We start from the raw sequence: 25,363 nt of genomic DNA on the forward strand, positions 1-25,363 counted from the left end.
GAGCAGGGAAGCTCTGTGGTCAGACCCTGAGCCCACAGAGGAGCCAGCAATGGGGTGGGCTCAGATCTCCTGGCACCCTTTCTCCCTGGGCTGCCTGGATGGGGGCTCAGAGATGGCCCAGAGCAGGCTCCAGTGCAGGCCAGGCTCACAGCTCCGCTCCAATCAGAAAGAGAGGAGTGGAGGCAGGCTGGTCAGCTCTGAGGAGGGATGAGGCTCTGCCAGCAAGAGGCAGGGCTGTACTTCCCAGGACCTTGCCCTCCCCCCCCACCCCGTCTGCTAGACAACTCTCAGTAGGACCCTTGGCTCCTGGAGCAGGAAGAAATCTGCAGGAGGCCGAAGGACACCCCTTTCCTGAGCCACTGAGGAGGTGTGGGGCCCGGCCTCCTTCTGATTTAGGGCAAGGAGCCCGAGCAGCGCCAAACACCATCTATCTGTGTCCCTGGCTTGCAGAAGAGGCCCTCTGATGCGACGCGCTGGGCTCGGGGCTGTCCACTTGCAAGGGCTTCTCCAGGGCCCGGCCAGCCCAGAACTGGCTGTCTTAGGCCCCGGGCCCTGGCAGCGCATGGGACTCCCTCTGAGGGCCCTGGGTGAGGAGTAAGAAGAGGCCGGCTGCTGGTAGCGGGGAACCTGGGGTGCCGAGACTGCTAGGGGCGCCTCAGTCAGCGGCGACCGGCTATTACAGGGTCAGGCCTTTGGGAACACAGACAGCCCCCTGCCTGGGGTCCCTCCGCACTGGGGTCCCTGGAGAGGTCCTTGTGTTTCTCAGGGGAGCCGACCATGCGAATGGGGGGAGGCAGGAAGGTCCTCTCGGGCTGGGCCCCTGCTCCCCCGAGTGGGGCCTCTGGAAGCCCGAAAACTTCAGTCTGAGGACAGGGGCCACACAGGGCCAAGCAGGCTGGGCCTCCGGGTCAGTGCCCGTCGGGTGGTGAGGGTCAGGGGTCAGGCTGGGGTCATGGTGTGGGTAGCAGGGGAGGAACGGAAGGGGAGCTGGGGCCAGGCAGGAGGGAAGCTGGGGGGCGGTGGTTCCATGACTACACTACAGAAATATGCCCGCCCTCTGTCGCTGCACCTCAGTGCCCCAGCTGCCGTGGGCTGAGCTGGACTCGGTCCACAAAGAGAGGAAGCAGATTCCTCCCGGTCGAAGGTAAAGTTCCCCAATATCGCACTGCGTGGAAACTCGGCCAGAAAGAAAGGAGGAGGGGCCTCCCCCAGCCCGGCGCCCGGCTCCCTCCAGGGCTAGACCTGGCTGCTGACAGCCCCTCCTGGGGCTGCCCCCCATCCCAGGCCTGTGAGTGAGAGGAAGGGCTGTGAGAATGCGTGCAAGAGAGAACCACGGTGAGCATGGGAACTAAGTCATGTCGCTTCGACTTGACAAATAGAATTTAGGGGTGGCGTTTAGCCTGTCAATCAGGCCACAGGGCCACACCCACCAGGAGGATCCTGGGAACTTCCTCTCTTCCCTCCCTGGAGGTGGGAGGTACTCTCTCTCTGCTTCTCCTTCCTGTTGAAGAGCCGCCTGGAGTCAAGCTGATGGCAGCCAGAGCCCTGGAGAGGCTTCCACTGCCACTGGATCCACAGGACTTTCCACCCACTGGCCTGTGTTCTTCTTGCACTCAGCATCATTGCATGCGTTGCATGAGTCTGAAGAGGAATTTATAGACTGGTATTGGACATATGGGTTCATATCAGACTTATGGACTTGATCCGGACTGGGCTGGGATGTTGTCTAAGTATACAATTGCTCTTTGATATAAAGCTCTCTCTTACACACATATATACGAGTGTCAATGAATTTGTCTAGCCAACCCGGACTGACACAGTGAGAGAGCCAACATGAGGACATGCGAGTGAGGGAGCGTGTGTGTAAGTGTGAGGATGTGTATGAAACAGTGTGTTTGTGTGTGTGAGTGTGTGTGAGAGAGAGAGAGGGTACGTCTGAGCACGCGAGAAAGGGTGTTAAGGATCAGTGCCTGGGACAGAGTTGTCCTCTGGGGTGGAGTGAGGCAAAAGACCAATCTCACTGCCATCAAGTGGATGCCAACTCACAGCTCCCCAATAGGACAGGGCAGAACTGCCCCTGTGGGTTTCTGAGGCTACAACTCTATGGGAGCAGACAGGCTTGTCTTTCTCCCACAGAACGGCTGCTGACTTTTCGGATAGCAGCCCAACATAGAACCACTCTACCACCAGAGCTCCTGCCTGGCGGGTTACAACCAAAGAACTGAACGCACTGCCGTCACCACGTGGATGCCAGGCCCTGGTGGGCCTCTGTGGGGTTTCTGCCCACCTTTACAGAAACGGACAGCCCCAATACTTATCCCTCAGCACCGCCACGGCTCGTCAGGGGCAGGTACAGAGAGAGATGGAGAGCCAGCCTGGGGTGGAATCCCATCTCAGCCCCCGCTAGTCTTAGTTAGGACCTTGGTGTTGCCAGTTTCTCTCTGAGCCCCGGTCTGCCCACCTGCCACACAAGAGTCCTGATAGAACTTGCTTCCCGAGTGTGGTACCTGGTCACTCAGCAGACAGGGGACACACGCAACACGTGCATGACGTCACTCCCATCATGCATTAGGCCAGGCCTGCAGCACCACAAGGACGCTCAGCTGCTGCAAAAGGGAGCAAAGTGCTAACCTGGGCTGTCTGGGCATGGGGAGGGGATCTCAGGTGGGAAGGAGGCTCTAAAGCGTGCTGGGAGAGAGAGAAAAGGCCTTGTCCACAGACCTGCACCTGCCCGGGAGGTCATGATGGCACCTCCCAGAATGATTCCTGTTTATGCAGGAGAACTCACACACACACGCACGCATGCACGCACATGCACACACACGCATGCACACACACACATTTGACTATAAGACTTCAGGGCATTCACTGTTCCAGACAGAGCTGTAGGGCGCTGTGGGCGAGGCACTGGGCTACTAACTGCCAGGTCGACGGTTCAAAACCACCAGCTGCTCCTCGGGAGAAAGATGAGACTGTCTGTCCCATGAAGATTGGTAGTCTAGGAAATCCTACTTGGTGACACTATGAGTCGATAGCAGTGGGTCGGGGTGGATGGGTGGGCACAGAACAGCGCGCCTAGGTATAGTCCTTGTGACTGTTCACTATCACTTGCCTTGAGAGGCAACTGTAAGGTCAACACTTACCCTGATCTGCCTGCCGGGACGTCAGACTTTGAGCGGTAAAAACACACCGGAATGGTTGGTCCTCCTAGAAGTGCGTTGAGATCATTCACTGTTGATATCCGTAACGGCCCCCAGGGATGGCTGCACCTGCCCGCCCTGGAGCCGGGGACCATGTGAAAGTTACAGGGCAGGTGGAATGGAGGCTCCAGACCTGAAGGTGGGGAGATGCCCTGGGGTGCCCGGGGAATCACGGGTGCCCTTAAAAGCACAGCGCCTTCTCTGGCTGAGCGCGGGAGAGACAGGCAGGAGGAGAAGTCCGCGAGGCCCCAGGCGCCAGGAGGACTGAGTGCTTCTGAGGTTGCGGTGCTTCCGCCTGCTGCCCAGACAGGAAGACCAAAGGGGGCAGGGGACGTTCAAGAACAGACAGTAATGTCCTCACAGTTCTGGAGGCAGCAACATTTACGTCAGGGTCTCAGAGGTGCCAATTCCTTCTGAGGACCTCTTGGCCTGCGCCCCCAGGGAGCCTGGAGGTTTCTTGGCAGCTGCCTTTCCTGGGTGTCCCTCTGTTTAGTCGGGCCTCTCTGTGGCTCAGCAATGCTTCCAGGGAGCGTTCACCTTACCCTGGCCCAGACTCACTAGCACAACAAAAGATACAAGAGTTCTCACCCACTTGTACATGGATCAGGAATTCACTACCTATCTCTAGGGGACAGAATTCAATCCATAGCTGAGATGCCGGGGCTCACGGGTTGGGCAGGAGAGAAGCCCCCAAGGAGCTGAGTGAGGCCCCTTAGCTGAGAGCCAGCAAGAAAAGGGCCTCAGGCCTCCACCTCAAGGACTTGGCCTCTGTCAATGTCATGAATGAACTTGGAAGTGGAGTCTTCCCAGAGCCTCCCATCAGAGCCCAGTGGGCCAGCAACTTGACTTCAGCCACAAAACTATGGGAGAATAAATACATGTTTTGGGGGTTTTAAAAGCATTTGATTGGGGGATCTTACAACTCTTATCACAATCCACCCATCCATTGTGTCAAGCACATTTGTACATTTGTTGCCCTCATCATTCTCAAAACATTTTCTTTCTACTTAAGCCCTTGGTATCAGCTCCTCATCCCCCCCCCCCCCACGAACCCTTGATAAAATCCACGTTGATTTAACTGCTCAGTTTGGGCCCATTGTTTCAGCAGCCCTGGAAGACAGGTACAGGTGGGTTTAGTCTCCTGTGTGGTGTTGTCTGGAGCCATCAAATCGGTTCCGACTCATAACCACCCGATGCACAATAGAATGAAGGCCTGCCCAGCCCTGCACCAGCCTCTCCATTGTCCTTCTGTCTGAGCCCATTGTACGGATGTCCCCCAGTTAGTTGACACCTCCCTTATGACGGCCATCTGGGGCGTTCCCACCTCCTCTCGCCATTCAAAGTGTCTGTGATTATTCCTTTGGGTTAGTTCCTGGAAATTAAATTGTTAGTTCAAAGTGATTTGGTGTAAACTGACAAAGTGGATTCCAGAAAGGCTTACCCAGTACTACCAGTGTTGCCCCTTCGCCCCCAGGGAATGTTATAGTGTCCCCTCCCCTGCCCTGAGCCCCATCACACTTTTAAATCTTATCACATAACGAGGGAGAGCTCATTCCTTTATGCTGCCCTCATTTTGCGTTTCCTGGCCTGCTCGAGAAGCTAAGCACCTCCCCTTATATTTGATGACACTTAGGTGTGACTTGCCTATTCTATTTGTGTCTTTGCCTCCTTCTTGTTGGTTCTGAACAACTCTTTATATATGAAGGCTATTCCCCGAGGTGCATGGGACAGTCAGAGTGACTCCCAAATGCCCTATTGAGCAGGAAGCAGGAACGGACTCACTGGGCACTGGGTGCTGGGCCCCAGCACCCCCATTCTGGGTTTGGACTGAAAGAAGGGGGTAGGCAGGCTAGGCGATGAGGGGCCGCATGGCAAGGTCAGGAGAGAGAGGTTCCATGCTGAATCAAAAGGTTCTGCAGGGCAGAGGCTTAATGGGAGGCAGATGGAGGAGACAAGGTTACCCTTGCTGACAGGAGGCAGGTCAAGGGGCACAGAGCTTTCTAAAAATAGGAGCCTGGGCGACGGGCAGGCGGCCGGGCCTGGCTCCAGAGTGTGGTGCCCCAGGGCTGAGGGGGCGGCAGGGGCAGCGACTCCCCGCCTGCTCAGACCCCGCAGGCCCAGAGCTGGAGGAGCTGCACAGATAGTCCCCCCACCTCCACCCCCACTCCCTCCCCCCCCACAGAGACACACAGATTGGGGCTGGAGTCTTGGCCTGGCTGTGGAAACTTGGACAGGCCCTCAGCTTCCTCCTTTTTAAAGAATGGAAGACAGATGGGGGGGGGGCACTGAGTTCATTCTGACTCCCAATGGTCCCATGTGGCTGAGCTGCCCCCTGCGGGTTTCTCAGCTGTAACCTTTAAGGAACTAGGTCTCCAGGTGTGCCCCACCCCCACCCCTTGCCCCTGTAGAGCTGCTGGGTGGTTTTGAACCACCAGTCTCCCCACTAGAAGGAGAGTGCTTAACTGTTGGCACCACCGGCGCTCCTTAGGAGCCAGGGAGTCCTTGACTTGTGAGGAGGTCCCAGTCCAGTGACTCTGCTGGAAGGCCGTTCCGACAGATGCCAAATAACCTCAATTTAAAAAGGGGGGGGGGTGTTCATTATGATTGCCTTTTATTAGCTTTCTAAACCGAGTCTTTGACTTTGGGTAGCATAAGCCGTTGTCTGTGGTACATGCTACTGGCAATGCACTGTGGGAAAGAAAGAGCAGGATGCAGAACCAGACAGTGAGTGGTAGTGGAGTTCACTGTAACTGGAATTCATTGTCAGGTGGGAGCCCCCTGCACTGAGAGGGGCTACTTCGTGGGAATTCATGCTGTAAGTGTGCTGCTGAGCACTTCGTGCCTAGAAAACCAGGCTCGGACCCCGTCCAACCCGCTGCCGTCATGCCACGGAGTCGAGCTGCGCCGCGGGTATTCCTTGACCAGTCTTTCTAGAAGCCCACTGCTAGTCTTTCTTCTATAGGGCCACTCGCTGCCACCGAGCCCAGGCCCACTCAGTGACCCCATGGGACAGGGCGGACTGCGCCAGTGGGTTCTCAAGAATGTCGCTCATTATGAGAGTAGAAAGCATAATTCCCCCCACCCCCAAGGAGCAGCTGGTGGTTTCAAACTGCTGACTTTGTGGTTAGCAACTTAATGTGAAACCACAATGCCACCAGAAGCACCATCTTCCTCCCGTCGTGGCCCGGTGGGAATCCCAGCCCAGGTACACATGCTGACTTTACAATACACGCAGGCAAATGCCCCGTTGCCCCCTCCGCTCCAGGAGTTATTTCTCGGCTGGGGCAAGACCCCAGGAAGGAGGGCAAACCAAGGGGTTGTGTGAGTCTGGTGGGCATTTTGATGGCTTTTGATCTGCCCAACAACTTTGGAGACTTGATGATAATAAAGGTCAGCTCCCATCCAGCCCCTATTACCTGTATGTGACTGCGAGGCCCTGTCGCTGGCTGGGGGCATTGCTTGGAATCGCTGGTGTTGTCTTTGCTGGAGGGCAAGGCTTTATTCCACCCAATTGATAGGGTTTTAATCAGAATTGTGTGGAGCTGCCTTCAAACGTGCCCGAAAAGGTGTTTGTTGTCTCCCCCGAGTCTGAAGAACTCTTGCTTTGTGCAGGCACAGGTGCCAGGGAGACTCCCAACCCTATGTAAAGCAGTGATGGGAACCCCTGGGACCCAGACACCGTTCCAGAATTATAAGGCACCAGGGCTTGGCTATGGGACTGAGTGTGTAACTGCTCAAATATGGTGCCAAGACTCCAGAACAGTGGCCCTAGACTTCCATTCCTTCCTGCCAGACACAACTTCAAGCCACACTTCGAGTGTTCTTGCTCCAGAACCATCCACCACTGCCACAGTCCATTCCCCCGAATAAGCCACCCTTTAGCACAGGTTGGTTTCTGAGACTGTAAGTCTTTAGGGGAGGAGACAGCCTCATCTGCCTCTTGCAGAGAGGCAGGTGGATTTGAACCGCCAACCTTGCAGTTGGCAGCCCAATGCTTAGCCCACTCCAACACCAGGACTCCTTGATCCAGGATCTTATGTGGAGCAAACGATTCCCATTTTATAAACGAGGGAATGAAAGCTAAACAAGGCAGGAGCCGGCAGCCAGGCGTCTCCTGGGGCATTGAATAAGGAATTGTTCCCGATGCCCTCTGGGGTGGTGAGGCCCGTGGAGAGGAGGGTCCTGGTCATTCTACAGTCAGTGTGCCAGCGGACGCACAGGGACCGAGGTGTGGCAGGAGGTCCTTCTTGGAGCCCGTGGGACGCAGGACATCAGACTAGGGTGCAAGCAGCCAAGGCAGGTGGGGAGCCGCACTGGGTCACGTGGCAGCCTGGGCCTCTAGGTACCACCTCTTACTCCTGCCCTGAGCGTCCGGGCACGCGACGGGCGGGGCTCGGAAGGCGCCCAGCAGCCGCGGGCGGGATCGCGGAGCCGGGCCGGGCCGGGTCGGGTCGGGCTGCGGCGGGCGCCCCGCGGGCTCCGGTTAGGCGATGAGTTCTTGCTCTTTTTCCAGGGCCGCGCCGCCAGGATGGCGCTCCGGGATGTGCCGCAGTCGGTCCTCCGAGTCAGCAGGGGCGCTGTCCGCACCCGGCCGGCCTCGGGGCGGGCGCGGACCGGAAGCGCACCGGAAGCGCGCACGGCCGCTTCCGGTTAGGGTAGCGGGTCGGGCGGTAGGTCGGCTCCCGGGCTGGTTCCGAGGCTTCCGTAGCAGCGACGAGAGCAGCGGAGGTGCCCCTGGGCCAGCGGCCTCTCGAACACGCTCCGCCGTCGTCTCGGTCTCGGCGGAGAGCGCGGTTCCTCCAGCGCCCTGGGCCGCCGCGATGCCGTTCCTGCACGGCTTCCGAAGGATCATCTTCGAGTACCAGCCGCTCGTAGACGCGATTCTGGGCTCCCTGGGGATCCAGGACCCCGAGCGGCCGGAGACCCTGGACCGGTAACTCGCTTCCTTCGTCACCCGGCGCCGCACTCCGCCTTGTCCCTGCAAGCCTAGTCTAACCGCGACTCCCCGTGCGAGGCCCTCCGCGCTGACCCATATCCCGCCTCTTGGGGGTGGCAGCACCCGGCCAGCGCCGGCGAAGCAGGGCGGCGGCGGGCGGACGGGGCGGAGTGTCGCCCGGCCTCGTCCCCGGCCCCGCCCGGTGCGCTCTGCCGGGCGCCCCTGGGAGGATGGAATCAAGGCGTTGGTTTTACAAGAGCTGTGTGAGCTTGACATTTTTGCAGATGACTGCATTTGAAAGGCGTTAAAAAGTAAATGTTTTCACCATTTGCTCCTGGCGAGGCCGTGCCAGTGCAGTGCGGGTGTTTCCTGGGCGGGGCGGGGCAGCCCAGGCAAGAGCATAGTTCAGAAGATTCTCTTTGTATCCATGTGGGGTGGGGGCACGGGGATGAGATGGAATGGGCCTAGGCAGTAAGGCTTACACTTGGAATCAGCGGAGAGAATGGACCAATTGGAGAACAGCCTCACCCAGAGCCACAGTTTGGGCAGGAGCCTGGGTTCTTGTCAGGGCTTTGGGCAAAAGCATGCCAGCAGCCCGCGCGCTTGGGCTTTGGCGGAAAGCCGGACGGTTTCTGGTAGTTCGTGCTGGCTGGGGAAAGGGGAGGGGCCGGAGGAGGTGAAACTGCGAGGTAGGTGAGTGGGGCTGGGGTGGGTAGGACCTTGTGTGCCCACAGCCTTCTGAAAACCAGAGACTAAGTGTCTGGGTGAGCCGGGAGGCAAGGAGGGCCACTGGTCTAACGCCCACGGCAGCTCAGGGGCAGTCTCTGTCTTCAAGTGTGAGGGGGGCCTTTCCAGGAAGGGGCATTAGGCCCTTGTTCTGGCTTGTGGCCCCCAGGGTTCCCGTCGCCCTAACAGCCCCACGCTTGGGACCAAAGCCTCTGCACCAGTTGAGGGACCAGGTTGGGAGGGACCTGGAGAGGGACCCAGCCCGTAGTCAAGAACCTTAGGGACTCTGCTCTGCTTCAGAAGCTCCGCTCAGCCCTCTTTCAACCATCAGCCTCCAGAGAGAGGCTTTCTGCCACATAGAGCCTGGACCCTGTGACCTGTGGGTGAGGGTGATGGCCACCAGCTAGGTGGTGTGGCTCTTTGCCGCAGGGTGCCCATGCCAGCTGGTGCCCCCCTCCCCACTAACTGGTCATCCTCTGCTGCCCCAGGCCCAGCTATGCTGCCAGCGAGGAAAGCCACCTCCTTGTTCTCACGGAGCTGCTGGAGCGGAAGGCCCTCTCCCCGTTTTACCAGGAGGGGGTGAGCAATGCCCTGCTGAAGATGGCTGAGCTGGGGCTGACTCGGGCAGCCGACGTCCTGCTGCGAAACGGGGCCAACCTCCATTTTGAAGGTCAGCTGGCACCTGGAGCAGGGAGGCCTTCTGAAGCCCTGCTTTGACTGTTCTCTTAGGAACTGCCTAATTTTTTTAATGCGGTGATAACAGAGGGGCCCCTGTGGGTGGAACTCCCCTGCCTTTCAAATGGCTCTTGACCACCTCTGTACCAAGAGCAAGTCTGTTGCTCCTTCTCCCAGTGATGGCCTTGGCACTCTCCCGCTGGCTCCCACTCGGGAGCTGTGGCTGCCGGGGTTCTGCCCAGAGCTGGGGAAGGTAATGTCCTGCCTCTCCCTCTGCCTCGGAGCCTTCTTGTTGGTTCACACCACAAGGAGGGAGAGACATAAGCCACACAGGACAGCAGGACCAGGTTGCTATCTGGCTTGTCAGTGCGGGGTGGTGGTGGTGGTGAGCTGTTCTGGGAGGGCAGGGCTCGGGCTCAGGCTCAGGCTGCTGGGTTCCTGGAAGGTTGAGGAGCTGAGGAAAGAGGCTCATCCAAAGTCAGACATGTGATAAGCTGGCTGTTAGTCCCACGTTCCTCCCCGCCCCCTGCCAGCAGAAGCCTGCTACACAGCCCTGTTTTCCAGAAGAGGAAGGTGCAGGCCAAACTGAATGAGCCTACTAGAATGCCCACAATCTGAAGTGCCTCTAGTGTACTTCTAGACATCGCTGTCCTGACCCCTCCTGGTGCTAGGAGCCTGAGCCTGCAGCTTCCAGGGGACTCTAGGTAGGGGATGTGCCAAAGGCAGGAGTGTCCCTGAGTGTGTGTGCCTGCAGACCCGGTCACCTACTACACTGCCCTGCACATTGCCGTCCTGCGGAACCAGCCGGACATGGTGGAGCTGTTGGTGCGCCACGGGGCCGACATTAATCGAAGGGACCGGGTAAGCAGCCAGGTCCAGCCAGTAGTAGCAGGGCATCCGTGCTAGGCCACCTGTGTCCCAGTGTCGGGCAATTCAGCTTGTGCTTTCTCCACTCAGGTCCACGAGAGCAGCCCCTTGGACCTGGCCAGCGAGGAGCCAGAGCGCCTGCCTTGCCTGCAGCGGCTCCTGGACCTTGGAGCCAATGTCAACTCAGCTGACAAGCATGGTAGGTCTTCCTGGAGCAGCAGGACAGCCCTAGGCCGCTATGCGGGATGAAAGCCTGGGGAAGCTTGGGAGGGTGGGGGTGGGGGGGTGGCTGGCAATTAGTTGGGCAGCAAGGTCCCAGGCCCCCTCAAACTGCAGCGTAGTGGAGTGCACAGGTGGACTGTCCCGGAGCTCAGATGCTTTCTGGGCAGTGAGTGCTCTCATGGGGGTTCCTGTCGGTACTCGCCCTGCCTCTGAGGGACAAAGGCTACTGTCTGGAGAGACCCAGCCCAGGCTCTGGTTCCATCTGTATCCAGAAAAACCCTCCTCCTCCTGCCCTTGTTTCTAGTTTGTGCAGGACGAAAGATGGCAGCCAGCTCAGCTCAGACATGTCATGAGCTGATTTTGGCTCTCAGTGTTTCCACCTTCGGTTGCTCTGTCCCCAGCTTCCTGGCCTCCTACTCACCCAAATCCTCCTCCCGCTTCCTCCCCAGGAAAGACTGCTCTGCTCCACGCCCTGGCCAGTAGCGACGGGGTGCAGATCCACAATACTGAGAGTGTGCGGCTCCTTCTGGAAGGAGGTGAGACTGGCCCCTCCCAGGAAGCCCCAGCCTTTCGTTTGCGCAGCACCTGTCTAAGGTCTGCAGGCCCCCTACCCGCTGTAGATGGCAGGTGTTACTGCACAGGGTGAGGCCTTCTACTGCTCTTCCAGGGGCAGACGTCAAGGCTGCCACCAAAGATGGGGACACGGTGTTCACCTGCATCATCTTCCTGCTCGGTGAGACGGCGGGAGGGGACAAAGAGGAGGCCCAGCTGATCCACCGCTTCTGCTTCCAAGTAACGGAGCTGCTGCTGGCGCACGGGGCAGACCCCAGCGCGTGCCCAGCCCACGAGTCCCTCACCCACATCTGCCTCCAGAACTTCACACAGCACTTCCCTCTCCTGTGCTTCCTGCTGGAGTCTGGAGCCGCCTGCCACTGCTCACTCCACGGGCCGGCCTGCTGGTCCGGCTTCCACATCATCTTTGAGAGGCTCTGTTCCCAGCCAAGGTTCGCCGAGGACGAGAGCCACGTGGACCTCCTGCGCAAAGCCGAGACTGCTCTGGACCTCATGGTGACCAGCGCCCAGAAGCTCCAGCTGCCTGACAACTTTGACATCAACCCGCTGGGCAGCCTGGCAGGGAAGATCCAGGCCCTGCACCTCTCCCTGAGGCAGCTAGAGAGCTCCCCTCCCCCACTCAAGCACCTGTGTCGAGTCTGCATCCGGCTCCACCTTCAGCCCTGGCCGGTGGACGTCAAGGTCAAGGCCCTCCCTCTGCCCGATAGGCTCAAGTGGTACCTCCTGAGTGAGCACAGCAGCATCCTCCAGGATGACATCTGACAGCCCCGCCGCCCCCTCAAGCTTCCCGGGCCTGCTACAGGGCACAGTGGTCTTGGCAGCTGAAATCTGATTGCTGGTGGGCTGACGTGCGACAGCCACCTTGGGGCAGGTCTTGGTCCCACCGATGAGATGTCGGCTGGAGGCGAGCCCTGGCCTTCGTCGGTACAAAGTCAGGGAGCACGTAGCTCCCAGGATCATCCCAAGGGTGCAGGTCCAGTTCTCTGTCTTCCAGGGAGACTCCCTCCCTTCTGATAGCACCCTCAGAGGGACAGGGAGGGTTCTGAGTTGGGACGAGCTGAGTCCTCGTCCCCACAGGGCAGGGAGGCACTGAGAGCCAGCCAGGCCTCGGAGCCCCAGGAAACAAGGGAAGCTGGGTAGCCGCTGGGGGTCTTCACTCGTTGTTCTGCCACAGACCAGTGCTGTGGTGAGGCAGAAAGCCCACCCAGCCCACCAGGTTCTCTTTCAGATGGTGCAGCTGAGCTGGCGGCCAGCTTCACCACCCTAGGTCCAGGCTACCTGCATCCACCTCGGCCCGGGCACTGGTGCGGGCTGCTTGTGCCAAACCCAGGGCTGGGGGCTGTGCCATTTGCTGAAAGGCAGCCAAGTGCATGGCCATGGACAGCCCTTCCCCAGAGTCCTGTATTATGCAGAAAGCCACCCAGACTGGAAACTGCCACCGAGTCATTCCAGCAGTCACTGCACAGTGAAATCCACAGGCAACTACGGGTTTATGGAATTAAAGTTATTTCATTCAGCCTCTGAGTTGCGTATTGCTCCCACCTGCCCGGATTCAGGGCAAAGGCTTCTGAGCCAGAGAATGGGCAGGCAAAGAGGCCACAGCCTGGGGAGGTGGGGAGGGGCACGGACGGACATGGAGCAATCCACTTGTCCCAGTACAGAAAGCACCACTCCAGCAGACTGGCCAGGGCCTTCAGAGCACAGGGAGTCCACCCTTTATTTCTGATGGAAACAGAAGAGCCAAGGCCACAGGCATTGCTCCCCTGCTGCAGGCTGCTGTGTTCATCACAGGCACCAGGGCCCCATCACTGAGCAGTCAGAAGCCTGTATGTTCCCATAGGCTGCACAAGCGGTCCCAGCCTGGGCCTTGACCGCCACTAGCTCCGTGTGGGTGTGTTCTCCAGGTCACACCTCCCCAGGTGACCCAGGTTACTCTGCTTCCTACAAGAGCAGCCGCATCTAGTTGAGAGAGCAGGTGGTGAGTCTAGACCCAGAGTTCTGCCTCGAGATGGACCCCTCAGCCCATGTGGAGCTGCACCCCTGCCTTTATAAAAAGGCTGTGGCCTAAGCAGGTGGCAGACAGGATACTTAAGTGACCTAAGCACATGCAGCCCCTGGCTCTCGGCTGTCAGCCCCGCCCCCCTCCCCTTGGGTCTCAGTCCCAGTCCCTTTGCCAGAGCAGCCGGGCTCATCTGAGGGCCAGGCTGTAGACATGGTAGATCTCATCTGGGAGGTTCTCCTGCCGCTCCTCGGCCAGCAGGCGGAGGCCCGAGCGGCGGACAATGCTGCGCACCACCTGCAGGTCCCTGCACACGCTGCTGTCCACGTCGTCCAGGATCACGCCCTCCTGGGCCATGTTGTCCTTGATGACCACGATGCCATTGGGCCGCAGGCCCCGCTTGCAGCGTCGCAGGAACTCAGCCAGGTGCTGGTCAGTCAGGTGGCCTGGGGAGGACAGGGGTCCTGGTTACTGGGGGGGGGGGGCGGGGAAGGGGCAGTGAGGCGCTCTGGCCACCACTTCCCAGCCCCTCCTATCGGGTAGGGTGCACACAGGTGCCTCACTGACCCTCTCGGTTGCCCTGAGCGGTGGCACGAATATACTCCCTTTCAAGTCTGGAAACTGGCTCAGAAGTTGCCCCAGGGCAGAAGCTAGTGGATGTGAACCTGGTGCTTTCCACATCCGCATTCTGCCCACACCCCCGGCACCCACCTGAGTGCACTGGCCTGGGGTTCCAGCACTGCGGGGGCTCCCAAATAGACTCCCTTTCCTTCATTCACACTCGGGACAGAAGCCTCTTCAACCACATGGCAGAAGCCCAGGGCGTTCACACAGGGTTGGCTGCCAGCCTTGGAGGTGGGGCTGACCCACGGATAGGCAGACCAGGAGGCGCATGCTCAGTCAATTCCCACAGGCTACTAAGCTAAGTGGGGGTGGGTCAAGTCTCCAACAAACTTGCTCATAGGGAACACAGGTTTTCATATTGTTCTTTAAATAAAAACCCTCATTTATTAAGTACTGGTTTCGCTTTCTCTGCCGCCAAATGGATCGCAGCAGGCACTGCTGTCTGTCCCACAAAACTCCCACAGGGCCTGGGACCACCCTTTCAGGGTCTAAGACAGGGAGGGCCAGGCGTGGTACCTGCACCTGGCGGGAGCCTCAGTCACTGGAGACAGGAGAGAGGGGAAGCTGAGTCTCACCTATCACCCACTGGATCCAGATGACGTCGTAAGAGCTGGGCTCTGGGCTGAAGTCCTGGAGGCCGCAGCAGAAGTAGTTCCGCACTCTCTTGCCCTCCTCACCCAGGTAGGTCTTGGCTTTCACCAGAAAGTCCTCCGTCACGTCCACCATGTCCACCACTTTGAACAGAGGCAGGAGCAGCCGCTTGGTGATCCTGCCAATGCCAGCCCCACAGTCCAGGGCACAGGCTGTCCCCGTCTTGTTTGGGCCTTCCTGAAAGGCAGAAAGGCAGGCTGTAGGCGTGGGGGGAAGTCACAGACCCTGTTGGCTGGTTGTTCTTCTCCTTAGCAGAGATGTGAACCAGGACTTCTGAATTCTTCGGGCCGGTGGGGACCGTCAAGGATGTAGGTGAGGGCTTTCTCCTTTTTCTGGGCCACTCGGTTTCAGCAGAGAAGCCAACCTCCACCTCAAGGTGGTAGCTGAGACCCCTGAACGTGACAGCACAGAGACAGAAAGGGCTGGACCAAGAAGTCGGAGGTGGGGATGAGACGTGGGTGGTGGGGAGACAGCAGACAGCAGGGGCAGTGGTCTCCAGTTGCCAGGGAAAAGAATCCAGGAAGGGGGCAGGGCCCTGGGGAGACTCCAGACTCGGGGACCCAGCCTGGGGTGATACGTAAGGCTAAAACCACAAGAAACTACTAAGTCTGTGAACGAGGAAATAGTCAATGCCTACAGGCCCCAATGCCCACAGTAGGGCAGGAGGGTAGAAATGACCTGCCTGGCAAAACTGAACCGCCTGAATCAAGCCTTGTACATCCCAGTCCATGGGAGTCCCAGCAGGACAGCCAGCTCCTGTCGGCTGACCTTCAAGTTCACAACCCAGAAGTCTCCCTGCAACTCAACATTCAGGCCTTGGTGTTGAACACAGGGCCCCAGTGGCCCCTCAGTGCTTCATGGAAACATCAGCCCCCGTCCGGGCTGGGCAGGGCCCCCCCAAGCTGCAGCCTCTCCTGCTGGAGAGCACACCAGGCCTGCCTACCCTCAGAAACCTCTGCAGGAACTTCCGGGAGCTGCTGAGGTCGATGCTGGAGATGTGGCCATACCCCCCGAGCATGCCGTCCACGGTGGGCGGGATGTCCTTCCAGTACGTCTTGGCTTTGGAGTAGAATTGTTTCTCATCTTCTATCACTTCGCTTGTCATGTCGTCAGCAGCCAGTCTGCTCCTGTGCAGGAAGAGGTGAGTCAGAAAGCCTCCTCGGCGGGAGGCAGCCTGGTCTGGCACACAGGAAAGTGCCCAGTCCCAAGTTGCTCCCCACCTTCCCACCCCCCAGCACAAGTCATTCCTCAAGGCTGTCTCCCCAAGTCCTGGCCTCTAGGTCTTTAGTGACACTGAGCCGATGGCGTCTGACTCCAGGGGACAGATAATCGCAACCTCCAAATAAGGGTCATGAAAACGTGGCAACGTCACCCGGAACTCCTTCCAGGGGGTCCTGGGAGGGGCCTGGGGTTGCCTGCCCCGCGGTCCTCTGCCTGAGGAAGCAGCTGGGGTGGGCAATTTACTCTGAGGTGGCTCTTCCAGCCACAGTCTAAGTCCTACCACACAACCGCAGGGGACTCTGCGCACGGGCTCCAGCTTCCCCCGTCCTGACGGCACTAGGTAAGATGACAGGGGACTCAGTTCTGACCCCAGTTCTATCACGGGGTTGTTAACCATGAACAGCCACCTGAGGCCAGCCCTGGAGGACAAGCTTGGCAAAGCGCAGGGGTAGTGGGAAAGGCAAGACCCTCGGCCAGGTGGCTGGGCACAGGGGCTCTAATAGGCCCCAACATGAGCACAACCTTGAGGCTGGTCAGGGCCGGGCGGTGCTTTGTACTAACGTCCACACAATCGCTCCAGGACAACACCTACCACCACCATCTCAGGAGCATGCAGGAGGCCTCCCTACCGAGCGCCGAGTCAGGCTGGAGCAGGTCCTCTGGACCCTGAGACTCCCACACGTGGAAGCTTATTGTGATATCCAGGGGCGGAGAGGTGGGGCGGCAGCAGCGGCCCAGCCAACAGAGGCAGGGACGGAGGTTGAATGTGTTGACCCACAGAAGTCCCACCAAGTGCCTTCAAGCTCAAGGACGTGCCTGCTGGGCACTTACCAGCAGCCCTACAAGCTCTGCCACACTGCCAGAGCAGGGCAGGGGCCTCAAGTCAGAGACGGGCTGGGCCGCAGGTGGGGCTGACATGGAGCACGGTGTGGACATTTCTCATCTGGAATTATAGCCTGTGAACTGGCCCAGTAAAATCCACAATTGACAGGATGGCCTGTGCGCGCTGCAACGAACCCAGCAGATCAGCACGTGCCTTGGGCAGGATGGAGAGGAGCTGAGGATGAGGCCAGTCTCACCCTGCTTCACAGGACACGGAGCGGGGCTGGTGTGTAGTCTGAGTCCCCTCCCCTCAGGAAGGGCTGCTCAGGCGTTGTCCTCTCCACATCAGTTCTCACACTCGCTTTTACTGACCGTCAGCCAGGCGGCAGCAAGTGCGCACAGACACGCAATGGCGGTGAGGTCCGCACCAGAGGGACCTAACTTGGTTAGAGACCAGGAGCAGTAAGCCTGAGACAGTGAGGTAGGCGGAGAGGAGAGGAGGATGGGAAGGGGCTGTGGCTGTCTGAACGGGGCCACCTTTCACGGAGTGTCACGGGGTCTTTGGTCCTCTGCATTGAACCCCAAGGCCCGAGTTCCACGTTGGGGGCTTTTCTGCTGGTGTAAAGCTGACCTGCTGCTGGGTGATCAGGCTCTGGGAACACTAAACCCACTAAACCTCTGCTTTCCTGCTGGGTCTGATGGGGGGTGGGGTGGGGACCTCCCCGTGGTGTGGTGTACTGATGGTATTCTCTGACTGCCATCCTGCTAGGTGTAAGAGGAGGCATCTCGGAACCAAGAATAAAGAAGAGCCAGGAGAGGAGCATGGCACTTGGACCTCGAGACCCTACACATGAAGCTGGCGATACGAGATCCCTCGGATGGCAGGCAGCAGCCAGAGTCTGACAAAGCAGCCGACTCCCAGCCCACAGGGCTAGGCAGGCCGAGTGCTTTTGAGAAGCACCTCTAGGCACTTAAGTGGGGGGCTGGGTTTGCGGACAGTGAGCAACAGTTGAATGCCTCTGGGTTGGGGCTAACTAACGGTGGCATGGCATGCCCTTCAGGCATTTAGTGGCGGTCCTAAAATAACTTTGTAACACTACCTGTGCAGGACAGAGGTCAGGCCAAGGAGTTGAGAGCCAGAGAGGCCTGTCTGCCAGCACAACGGGAAGACACTGCCTGACTGAGCATCTGTGTCCAGACCCTTCTCACTTGGGCAGTAACCTGCTAGCTTCCCTGGTAACCCCGCTCCTGAGTACTGAGTGCCGTGGACACTGCAACAAGCCAGGGAACCCGCCACAGGCGTGGAGCGCCATGTCAGAACCGCCTGCCTCGGGCACACACGGAAGTCCTACAGGTCACCCGTATACTGTTGTAATGGCTCCCGGTGTGTAAGAGAGGAAGGGACATGGGAAGCAAAGCTTTTGCTTCTTGGATGGCCACTGAGGGGAGAGAAAGCAGCTTCTGGAGTGGCCTAGGGCACAGACTGCTCTGCTCAGCAGTGCTGATTAACAGAGGCTAGCTCGGGGCAGTAGTTAAGGACTGGGCTGGTAACCACCAGGTCAGCAGCTTGAAAGATAAGGCTTTCTACTCCCCTACAGAGCTACTCTCTCAGAAACCCACAGGGGCAGCTCTACCCTGTCCTATAGGGTTGCTAGGCGTCGGCATGCACCCGCAGCAGCGAGTTTGGTGTTTTGAGGGCCTACTGGAGTTAGTAAATTAATAGGGCAGTGGAGAGGAGGAAGCCCTCCAACACGAGGGACGGGGACAGTGGCTGCACGGATGGGCTCGCACACAGGGACAGGTGTGACGATGGTGCAGGACCAGGCGGGGTGTCGTTCCAGGACACACAGGGTTGCCGAGTCAGTACCAACTCCACGGCACCTTAGCAACTGAATGCACCTGCCAGAGGCCCACAGCCATCTGCTCCTAAAAGGAGACACAGCCCAGGATGGAGAGGCACAGCACGGCATGTTTCTGGGTTGCGTGTTATCTGCGCTGGGGACAGTGCTGTTTCTCTACTGGGAACTCCAGAACCGGCTCCCAGGTGGGATGGAAGCCAACGTCATCATGACTACTGGGATCCTGTAAGCCCGAATTTAGCCTGAGCTTACCTGGATTTACTAAAGGGGGAATTAGGATGGCCAGGACGAAATGGCTATTTGTTGGTAGCCAAAGTAGAGGTAAGAGGCTTTGAGTTAGTTAAAGTTTATTGTGCCAACCTGGCTGATAAACACGTGCGGGGTCAAGCGAAGGGCAGAGAGATAAATGGTCTCTTGCTTTGTGATGGTTGGACCAGGGTGTAGCTGCCTTAGCCAGTTCCCTGCTTCAGCTGGCAAGGCTCACTTCCTGCAAGACATCCCTGAGGAAAAGCCACATGGACCTTCCCCGATGCAGCCCTGGGTGCTGGAGTAGCCGTGTGGAGACCCCTGCCAGCACTGAGATGTTTACACACTCACTGACTCGGCTTTCCTCCTGCCGTCAGTATCATAGTGTGTGTTTTGTGAGATGGAGGAGGACTTTGTGGATTGGTGTCGGACATATGGGTTAATGTTGGACTTGTGGGCTTGGGCAGCACTGGGTTGGGATGTTTTCTTGATGTGCACTTAACCTTTATATAAAACCCTCTCTTATGCATGAGTTTCTGTGTATTTCTTTCTCTAAAGTACCCAGACTCACACAGGCTTAGAAAGCAAACCCAAGTCCCACACGGAGCCGACGTGCAGAGAGCAGGAGTTGCCGTAAGGGACGGCCTGCAGAGGAGAGAGGGCTTGGCGGGCTGCCTTTCGAGCAAGCAGCTTGCAAAGCCTGTGCTCAGCAGAGAAAGACCCTTCTAGGGTGGACATTAAGGGGAGCCAGTGAGCAGTCTGGTCTGCTGGCTGTGGACACCACCTAGCCTCCGTGTTGGGTGGAGGTGGGGAAGACACGGTAATAAGGAGCGGGGCTGCTTTGGAAATGTTCCCTGGGCACTGCTGACTTGTTCCAGAAGGATGCTGAAGAGGAAGGATCTAGCGTGAATGGCTGGGCGGGGGACCAGAACCGGACAGAGCAGGTGGAAACCGCAGAGAGGGTAGCTGTCCAGAACCACCTTCTGCCACGGATGCAGATGGCCTAAGTTCCCCCTGAAGGAAGATCCTTCAGGGGAAGAAACATCCCGAACCCCTCATCACTGGATCTTGTCCTTGATCCATTTAAGGTTGTTTCGGTTGCTAATATTTTTCTGTCTTCAAAAAATTATTTTCCCTGCCTTTTCAATTGCGGTTTCGTTGTGAAAAAAAGAAACATTCTTGTCTCCTCATTATACTGATTGATAGGGAGGGCAATTCAACAATTGCCTATCTACAGCGGGGAGAGGGAGACAGACTTGAAGTGGCTAGCTGACAAGCATTCATGGGTGTGCTTACAGATGGAACCACGGAAGTGTACAGTCACCACGGCTACCAGAATAGCGTGTCCTTAGACAAATCCACACAGAAGTCCCCTACGCTTCTGCGGTCCCTCCGCCCGGCACCTACCCTAGAAAAACACAGAACAAGGCAGAACAGCGATATGCACGCTCCTGTTGACCTCGCAGCACAAAGACGGACACATCGGGAGCCCCGGATGCGGGAATGGTACACAAACTGGTGCAGACCCTCAACAGGACTACCATGCACCCTGAGCAAACAAGGTCTGTCAACCCCTCTTGACATGGGCAGAATTGGAGGACATTGTGCTAAGCAGTCAGTCAACTCATGGAGATGCATACTGCACCTCATTATAAAGCAGGGGGTTACACCAAAGGAAGTCTTTCCAGGAGTCTGACAAGGGGAGAGGGGTGGGCGGGGAAAAAGCCATGAGCAAACCCTGTGCAGGGGCAGGGCATGTGACGGGGCACTGTCCCTGTCAGCTATGTGCAGTGTCTCCCTCGGGTGGGTTAAATTTTAAATAACTTTTTTAGAGAGAGAGGAGGGTCACGGTCCTCCAGCCCCTCCAGCCTCCTTACCCATCAGATAGAAACATGTCTGAGGAGCTAAGAGAGCGGGACAAGTAACATTGAAACGGACTTTCTTTTGTGACACTGTGCGCTAGTTTGAAACCAAAAACATTTTTAAAAGTAAGGGGGGAGTAAATCTTTCATGGCAGAAGGTGGGGGGGGGGGCAAGCAGGGCACGGAGTTAGTGAGCACGGCTCTCCTAGCCCAACCACACCAACTACAGCACCCGGTCCACGCTGACACCTGGCCACCCAGACGACCTTCACGGTCCTGGTTGGGTGTGTTACTAGATGATTCAGCTGCGAAGGATACTGGTGGAGCCGAGAGGCAGAGAGCCAAGGGGATGCGGTATTTAGAACGGAGACCCCCTCTACCCCTGCCACACCAATAAGAAAGTCGCTCCAGACTGAGTGTCCTGGACGCATGACCACCAGCAGAGTGTGGAGAGGTAGGCAGGGACACAGACCCAGGCGCCCTGAAGCCAAGAACTGTCCTGGAGCAGGGATCTTGACTGCATCCCGTGGGAGCCAACAGGCAAGTGACAGGGTTCATCAGCCTGTCCAACACAGCGCTGAGGGACTGTGGAGAGTTTGTAATGGGAAGCTCAAGCATATGGGTCACATGACTGGTTGGGGCTGCAATCAAAAGCTTTCCTCGTCACCTGACTCTAGCTGAAGCAGGAACGACAAGATCTGTGCAGGCAGCTCTGTGGGCAAGAGCCTAAGAGACAAGACACGGTGGTCAAGAGGGGCTCAGAACTATAGAGGCAAAGATGACCACCGCTCCAGGAGATCGAGGCCCCTGGGCAGCCTGGCCACATCACGCTGGGGAGGGGTGGGAGGATCACACCTCTGAGGCGCTGGTCCTCACCAACAAACGCTCACCACCTGTAAGGCACTGATCCCGCGGCTCTGATGAAGCTGAAACACAAAACAAGACCACCTTCAACGTGCTGCGTTCAAGTCAGTTTCAGCTCATCATGGCTCCAGAGGACAGAGCAGAACCGCCCCCTGGGTTCCCAGGCTGTGATCTAACGGAAGCTGCACCTTCCTGTGGAACGGCTGGTGGGTTCGAACCGCTGACCTTCCCTTCCCCACCGCGCCACCCGAGTTCCTTGCTGAGGTACCCCCAGGCAGACACCCCCAGACAATCCCCACCTGCAGGGCAGCGGGGAAGACCGGAAAGACGTGGACCCCACAAAACGCAGGCCAGAAAGTCAGGAAGCGCTGTGGGGGTGCAAAAGCTGGAGTCCTCTGGGAAGGCAAGCAGGGGGGCGGCCCAGAGGAGGCCACCGCACATGTGCTCTGGAGACCGCAGAGCCAGCACAGGCCGACAGTGCTGCAAGGTGTGCGGCGCCCTGGGCCTGGATGGTGGGGGCCCTAAGCACATGGTGGGGGTGATAGGTCTAGCTTGTCAATGTGGGAGAGGTTCTGAAGGGTGCAGGAGTGTGCTGTGACCACAGTGGTGTACTAGTGTGGAATGAGCAGCCTGGGGAGCATGGCAGTTAGTTTAGGTGTGGATTTGAGCTAAGCACTGCTCACTCCCCAGGGACTCTCCCTCCCAAATTACTGTCTGCGGCAGTCCCACAGTTGCCTCCACTTATGCAGTCAGGTGACCAACCCAAACCCAAGAGACCTGCATGGGTCCTTGCCCTCAACTGCCCCTCCCACATGCGGTTAGTCAGCTCTCACGTCACCTCCTGGGGCTGCCTTCCCTGAGCAGCCTTTCAGGTGGCTTTCTCCAGGCCTCCAGCTCCCTTATCCAATCCGTTTGCTGCCTCCCCTGTGTATTTCTATCAGAGAGTATGTAATTGGTTTACTATCTTTCCCGTCCCACTAGAAGGAAGATAAGCTGCAGAGGGCAGGTGCTGCCTGCTCACCTCGGTGCGGTGTCTGACAGAGGACTGACGGGCCCAACCCTGGCCTGCCTGTTCCCTCAGGAACTAAACCCCGGCCTGCCTGCTCCCCCAGGAAGTAAACCCCGGCCTGCCTGCTCCCCCAGGAAGTAGCTGTGTGCAGGCACAGGGCAGGGTCCTGAGTCAAGTGGAAGTCTTACTCCTCCAGGACAGCTGCTGGCTCTGGGCCTTTGCTCCCTGGCCACCTTTCAACGCTCCATTGGTTGTAGTTGAGTCTAAAAGGAGAGCACTCACCCTGGAATGCTCTTTTCCTGGGGCAAGAGGTTTAGGGCGCCCTCAGCTCTTAACTGCTGCAGTCCTGTGGCTCCTTCAAGGCTGCTCCCCCCGTGTTCTGGCACTCCCGGTCATACGAGCAGGTCTCCATGCTGTACGCCGCCTACCTGCCGGCCTCCCCAGCGGACGCGCCTCAAGCTCCTCAGGGAGCAGGATGTTACCTTGGACACCACAAGCCCAGCACCTGATACGAGGCAGCTGTTTAGTGACTGCTTACTGAATGAAAGAAATAATGAATGAATGGACAAGCTTTATATACCTACCAACCACAATCCTACAAAAACAAAACCTAACCATTCAAAATGGGCAACACTAAGAGCATGACCAAAAGCTTAGACCATGATTCCTGTAAATGTCCAGGTCTCCTGAACAACCGAACTACCAAGAATTCTACTTATGAGGAAGAAGCCCAGGGGGGCACATAGGCTGGGAAAGAGTCACGTACAGTGGAACCTTGACCTTGGCTCCAACCACTAATTCCATAGTCTGCGTGAGTCCCAGGACTCTGTCTTCACTTTGCCACCAGCAATCCAGATTGGAGCAGGGCAGGCGGCCTCTGAGAGTCAGAGGGGACTGCGGGGCCGGCCAGTCAAACTGCAAGGAGGTTTCTACATTCGGGTGAAAGTGACAGTGAGGGGCTGTAAGGCTGCAAGGGCCTGGCTTCGTGTGCACTGTCACTTTAAGTCAGCCTGGAGGTGGGTGGGCAGCCCTTTGCTCATCCTTCACGTTTGCTCCCCAGCAGGTGAAGCATGAACTGCGCATCCTTCGTCATCAACTGGCCTCCCCGACGGCGCTTTCAGGAAGCATCGGGACAACCAGCCCAGCTTCTACTTCTCTCTTCCCAACATCCATGGAAGAAGATGGTGCTGGAGCGCTATCAGTCCTTGACAGAATCAGACTCCTCACATAACTGTCACTCCCCAAATCCTAAAAGCACCAAAAGCCTGTGTGACGTTATCTCCTCCCTCCTGCAGCCCCGTGGGCTGGGCCTGTACCCTGTGGACCTGTGTGGACAGAAGTCCAACACAGGAGACTGACGGCTGCTCCATGAGAAAGACCAGACACAGATTTTAAAATGAAAAACCAGGCTTTGGGGTCAGCAGCTAAGGCAAGTCTTAGTCTTGGCTGTGTTTTCTGTGGAAGCTCGGGTACGACACATAACCTCAGACCCACTGTCTGTTTCCCTATAAAGTGAGAAGCGAACACTGGGTCTGGAGCAGGGTGGAGCAGTGCGTGTGAAAGGCAGAAACTGCTCCACAGCGTACCTGGTGCGGAGCTTCTCCTGATCTTAGTCATCTCTGTTAAGAGATTCTCATCAACTTTGCCCAGTAACGCGACGAAATGAGGAAAATACGTTCAAATGCTGTCTGGACTAGTGGTATTAACATCTCAGGGCCTATCACTGCTCTGCTGCAGTCAATCCTGCAGGTCTGCACACCTGCAAGGGGCCGTGGTGGGCCTCCCTCCTGCATGTGCACAGAGCCGCCACCCCACCCCCACCCCAGCCCCTTGACCCTATGGCTTCTGACTGCCACAGAAGCGTTCCACAGGGACCTCTTGTCTTCTGTCCCAGTTTACAAAGAGGAAACAGGCAATGCGCCCAGGAAAGCCACGTGCCTTAATGCACCCCCAAGGATACCTGCGGAAGGGAGTGAAGCAGGTTCCTCGCCCCAGTGACTGCCCAGGTCCTCCCAGGAGCCCATCCCATCGCACCAGACCATCCTTCTACACACCACAACCACCCGCTGCACGGCCCCACCCTTTCAACATCAGCTGTTTCAATCCCTCAGGGTAATGACGGGGAAACCAAGATCTGGAGATGGAAAGGGCACGGAGGTGGTGGGCAGTAAAACCAGGTCTTTCCCATGTGGTAGCTTCCAGCAATCGGGAATGACCTTGGCCCAAAGAGCTCTTAGCTGGTTTATATGCCGTGCTGGGACTGACCCCAAGGTTGAAATAGGACAACAGCAACGGGCACAGAATTGTACCAGGCTGTGAACTCAACATTTTAATAAGTTCTCACACCCGCTCTCGGAAGCGGGTGGGATCTGGATCTCCGTTTCTCTGAGGGGAAACTGAGGCTCAGAGCAAAGACTGGCTGTGTGCTGGGTCTGGGAGCCAACGTGCGGGAATGCCAGGTGCAGGCTTGGGGTGCGGCCCTCCGGGGGGCATGCACTAGGGGCCTAGCCCGGCACGAGCGAGACGCGCCGGCGTCACGTGGCCAGCCGGCTCCTGAGGGGTTGACAGTTGGGGACCCGGGTCTCCGTTCTCGCAGAAGCCGTCGCCCTCCGCACCGCCTCGCGCTACTCACCCCGGGCGGGGGCCCCCGGACCCCGGGAGAAGAGGACGGGGAGGAAAGGAGAACAGCCGAGACCCCACCAGACCACCGGCAGGCGCGACAGCTCCCGGCGCACGCTGCCTTTGTCTGATGGCGTCACTTCCGGGCGCCCGGGGGCGGGGCCTCACTGGCTCCCACCGGCGAACGGCGCTTCCGGTCTCCAGCCCTCCGTGAGTCTTGCGTGCGTCTCGGAGGTCCTCCCGGACTTGCATGGCCCGCAGCGCGGCCCCTCGCCCAGTCTGCAGCTCGGCACCCGCGCGCCTGGGAGCTGCGAGGCTGGCCTTTGGAAAAACGGATGTTCTCATGGAACCCAGCAACAGGAATGGGAATAAAGATAGCCAAAGGGGA

At 58.0% G+C, this 25,363-nt stretch overlaps 2 protein-coding genes across 3 annotated transcripts; one reads left to right on the forward strand and one right to left on the reverse strand.

Annotated features, from left to right (window-relative positions):
• Positions 1-7,826: 7,826 nt before the first annotated feature.
• On the forward strand, positions 7,827-12,715 carry ASB6 (ankyrin repeat and SOCS box containing 6). Of its 2 annotated transcripts, XM_075560654.1 has the most exons (6): positions 7,830-8,133; positions 9,351-9,532; positions 10,292-10,398; positions 10,495-10,603; positions 11,076-11,162; positions 11,294-12,715. In XM_075560654.1, exons 1-6 carry the CDS (start codon positions 8,021-8,023, stop codon positions 11,959-11,961), a joined length of 1,266 nt encoding a protein of 421 aa, XP_075416769.1. In that variant the 5' UTR covers positions 7,830-8,020; the 3' UTR covers positions 11,962-12,715. The 2 variants fall into 2 exon arrangements, with proteins under 2 accessions (XP_075416770.1, XP_075416769.1); XM_075560655.1 differs by lacking the exon at positions 10,495-10,603 and having other exon boundaries at positions 7,827-8,133; positions 11,294-11,542.
• NTMT1 (N-terminal Xaa-Pro-Lys N-methyltransferase 1) lies at positions 12,689-25,115 on the reverse strand. The gene is made up of 4 exons (XM_075560657.1): positions 24,989-25,115; positions 15,417-15,600; positions 14,398-14,650; positions 12,689-13,644 (listed from the first exon to the last, which is right to left on the reverse strand). The coding sequence occupies exons 2-4, from the start codon at positions 15,576-15,578 to the stop codon at positions 13,388-13,390; spliced, it is 672 nt and encodes a 223-aa protein (XP_075416772.1). The 5' UTR covers positions 15,579-15,600; positions 24,989-25,115; the 3' UTR covers positions 12,689-13,387.
• Positions 25,116-25,363: the final 248 nt, after the last annotated feature.

The sequence above is a fragment of the Tenrec ecaudatus genome, chromosome 10, assembly GCF_050624435.1.
Source record: "Tenrec ecaudatus isolate mTenEca1 chromosome 10, mTenEca1.hap1, whole genome shotgun sequence".
NCBI classification, from domain to species: domain Eukaryota; kingdom Metazoa; phylum Chordata; class Mammalia; order Afrosoricida; family Tenrecidae; genus Tenrec; species Tenrec ecaudatus.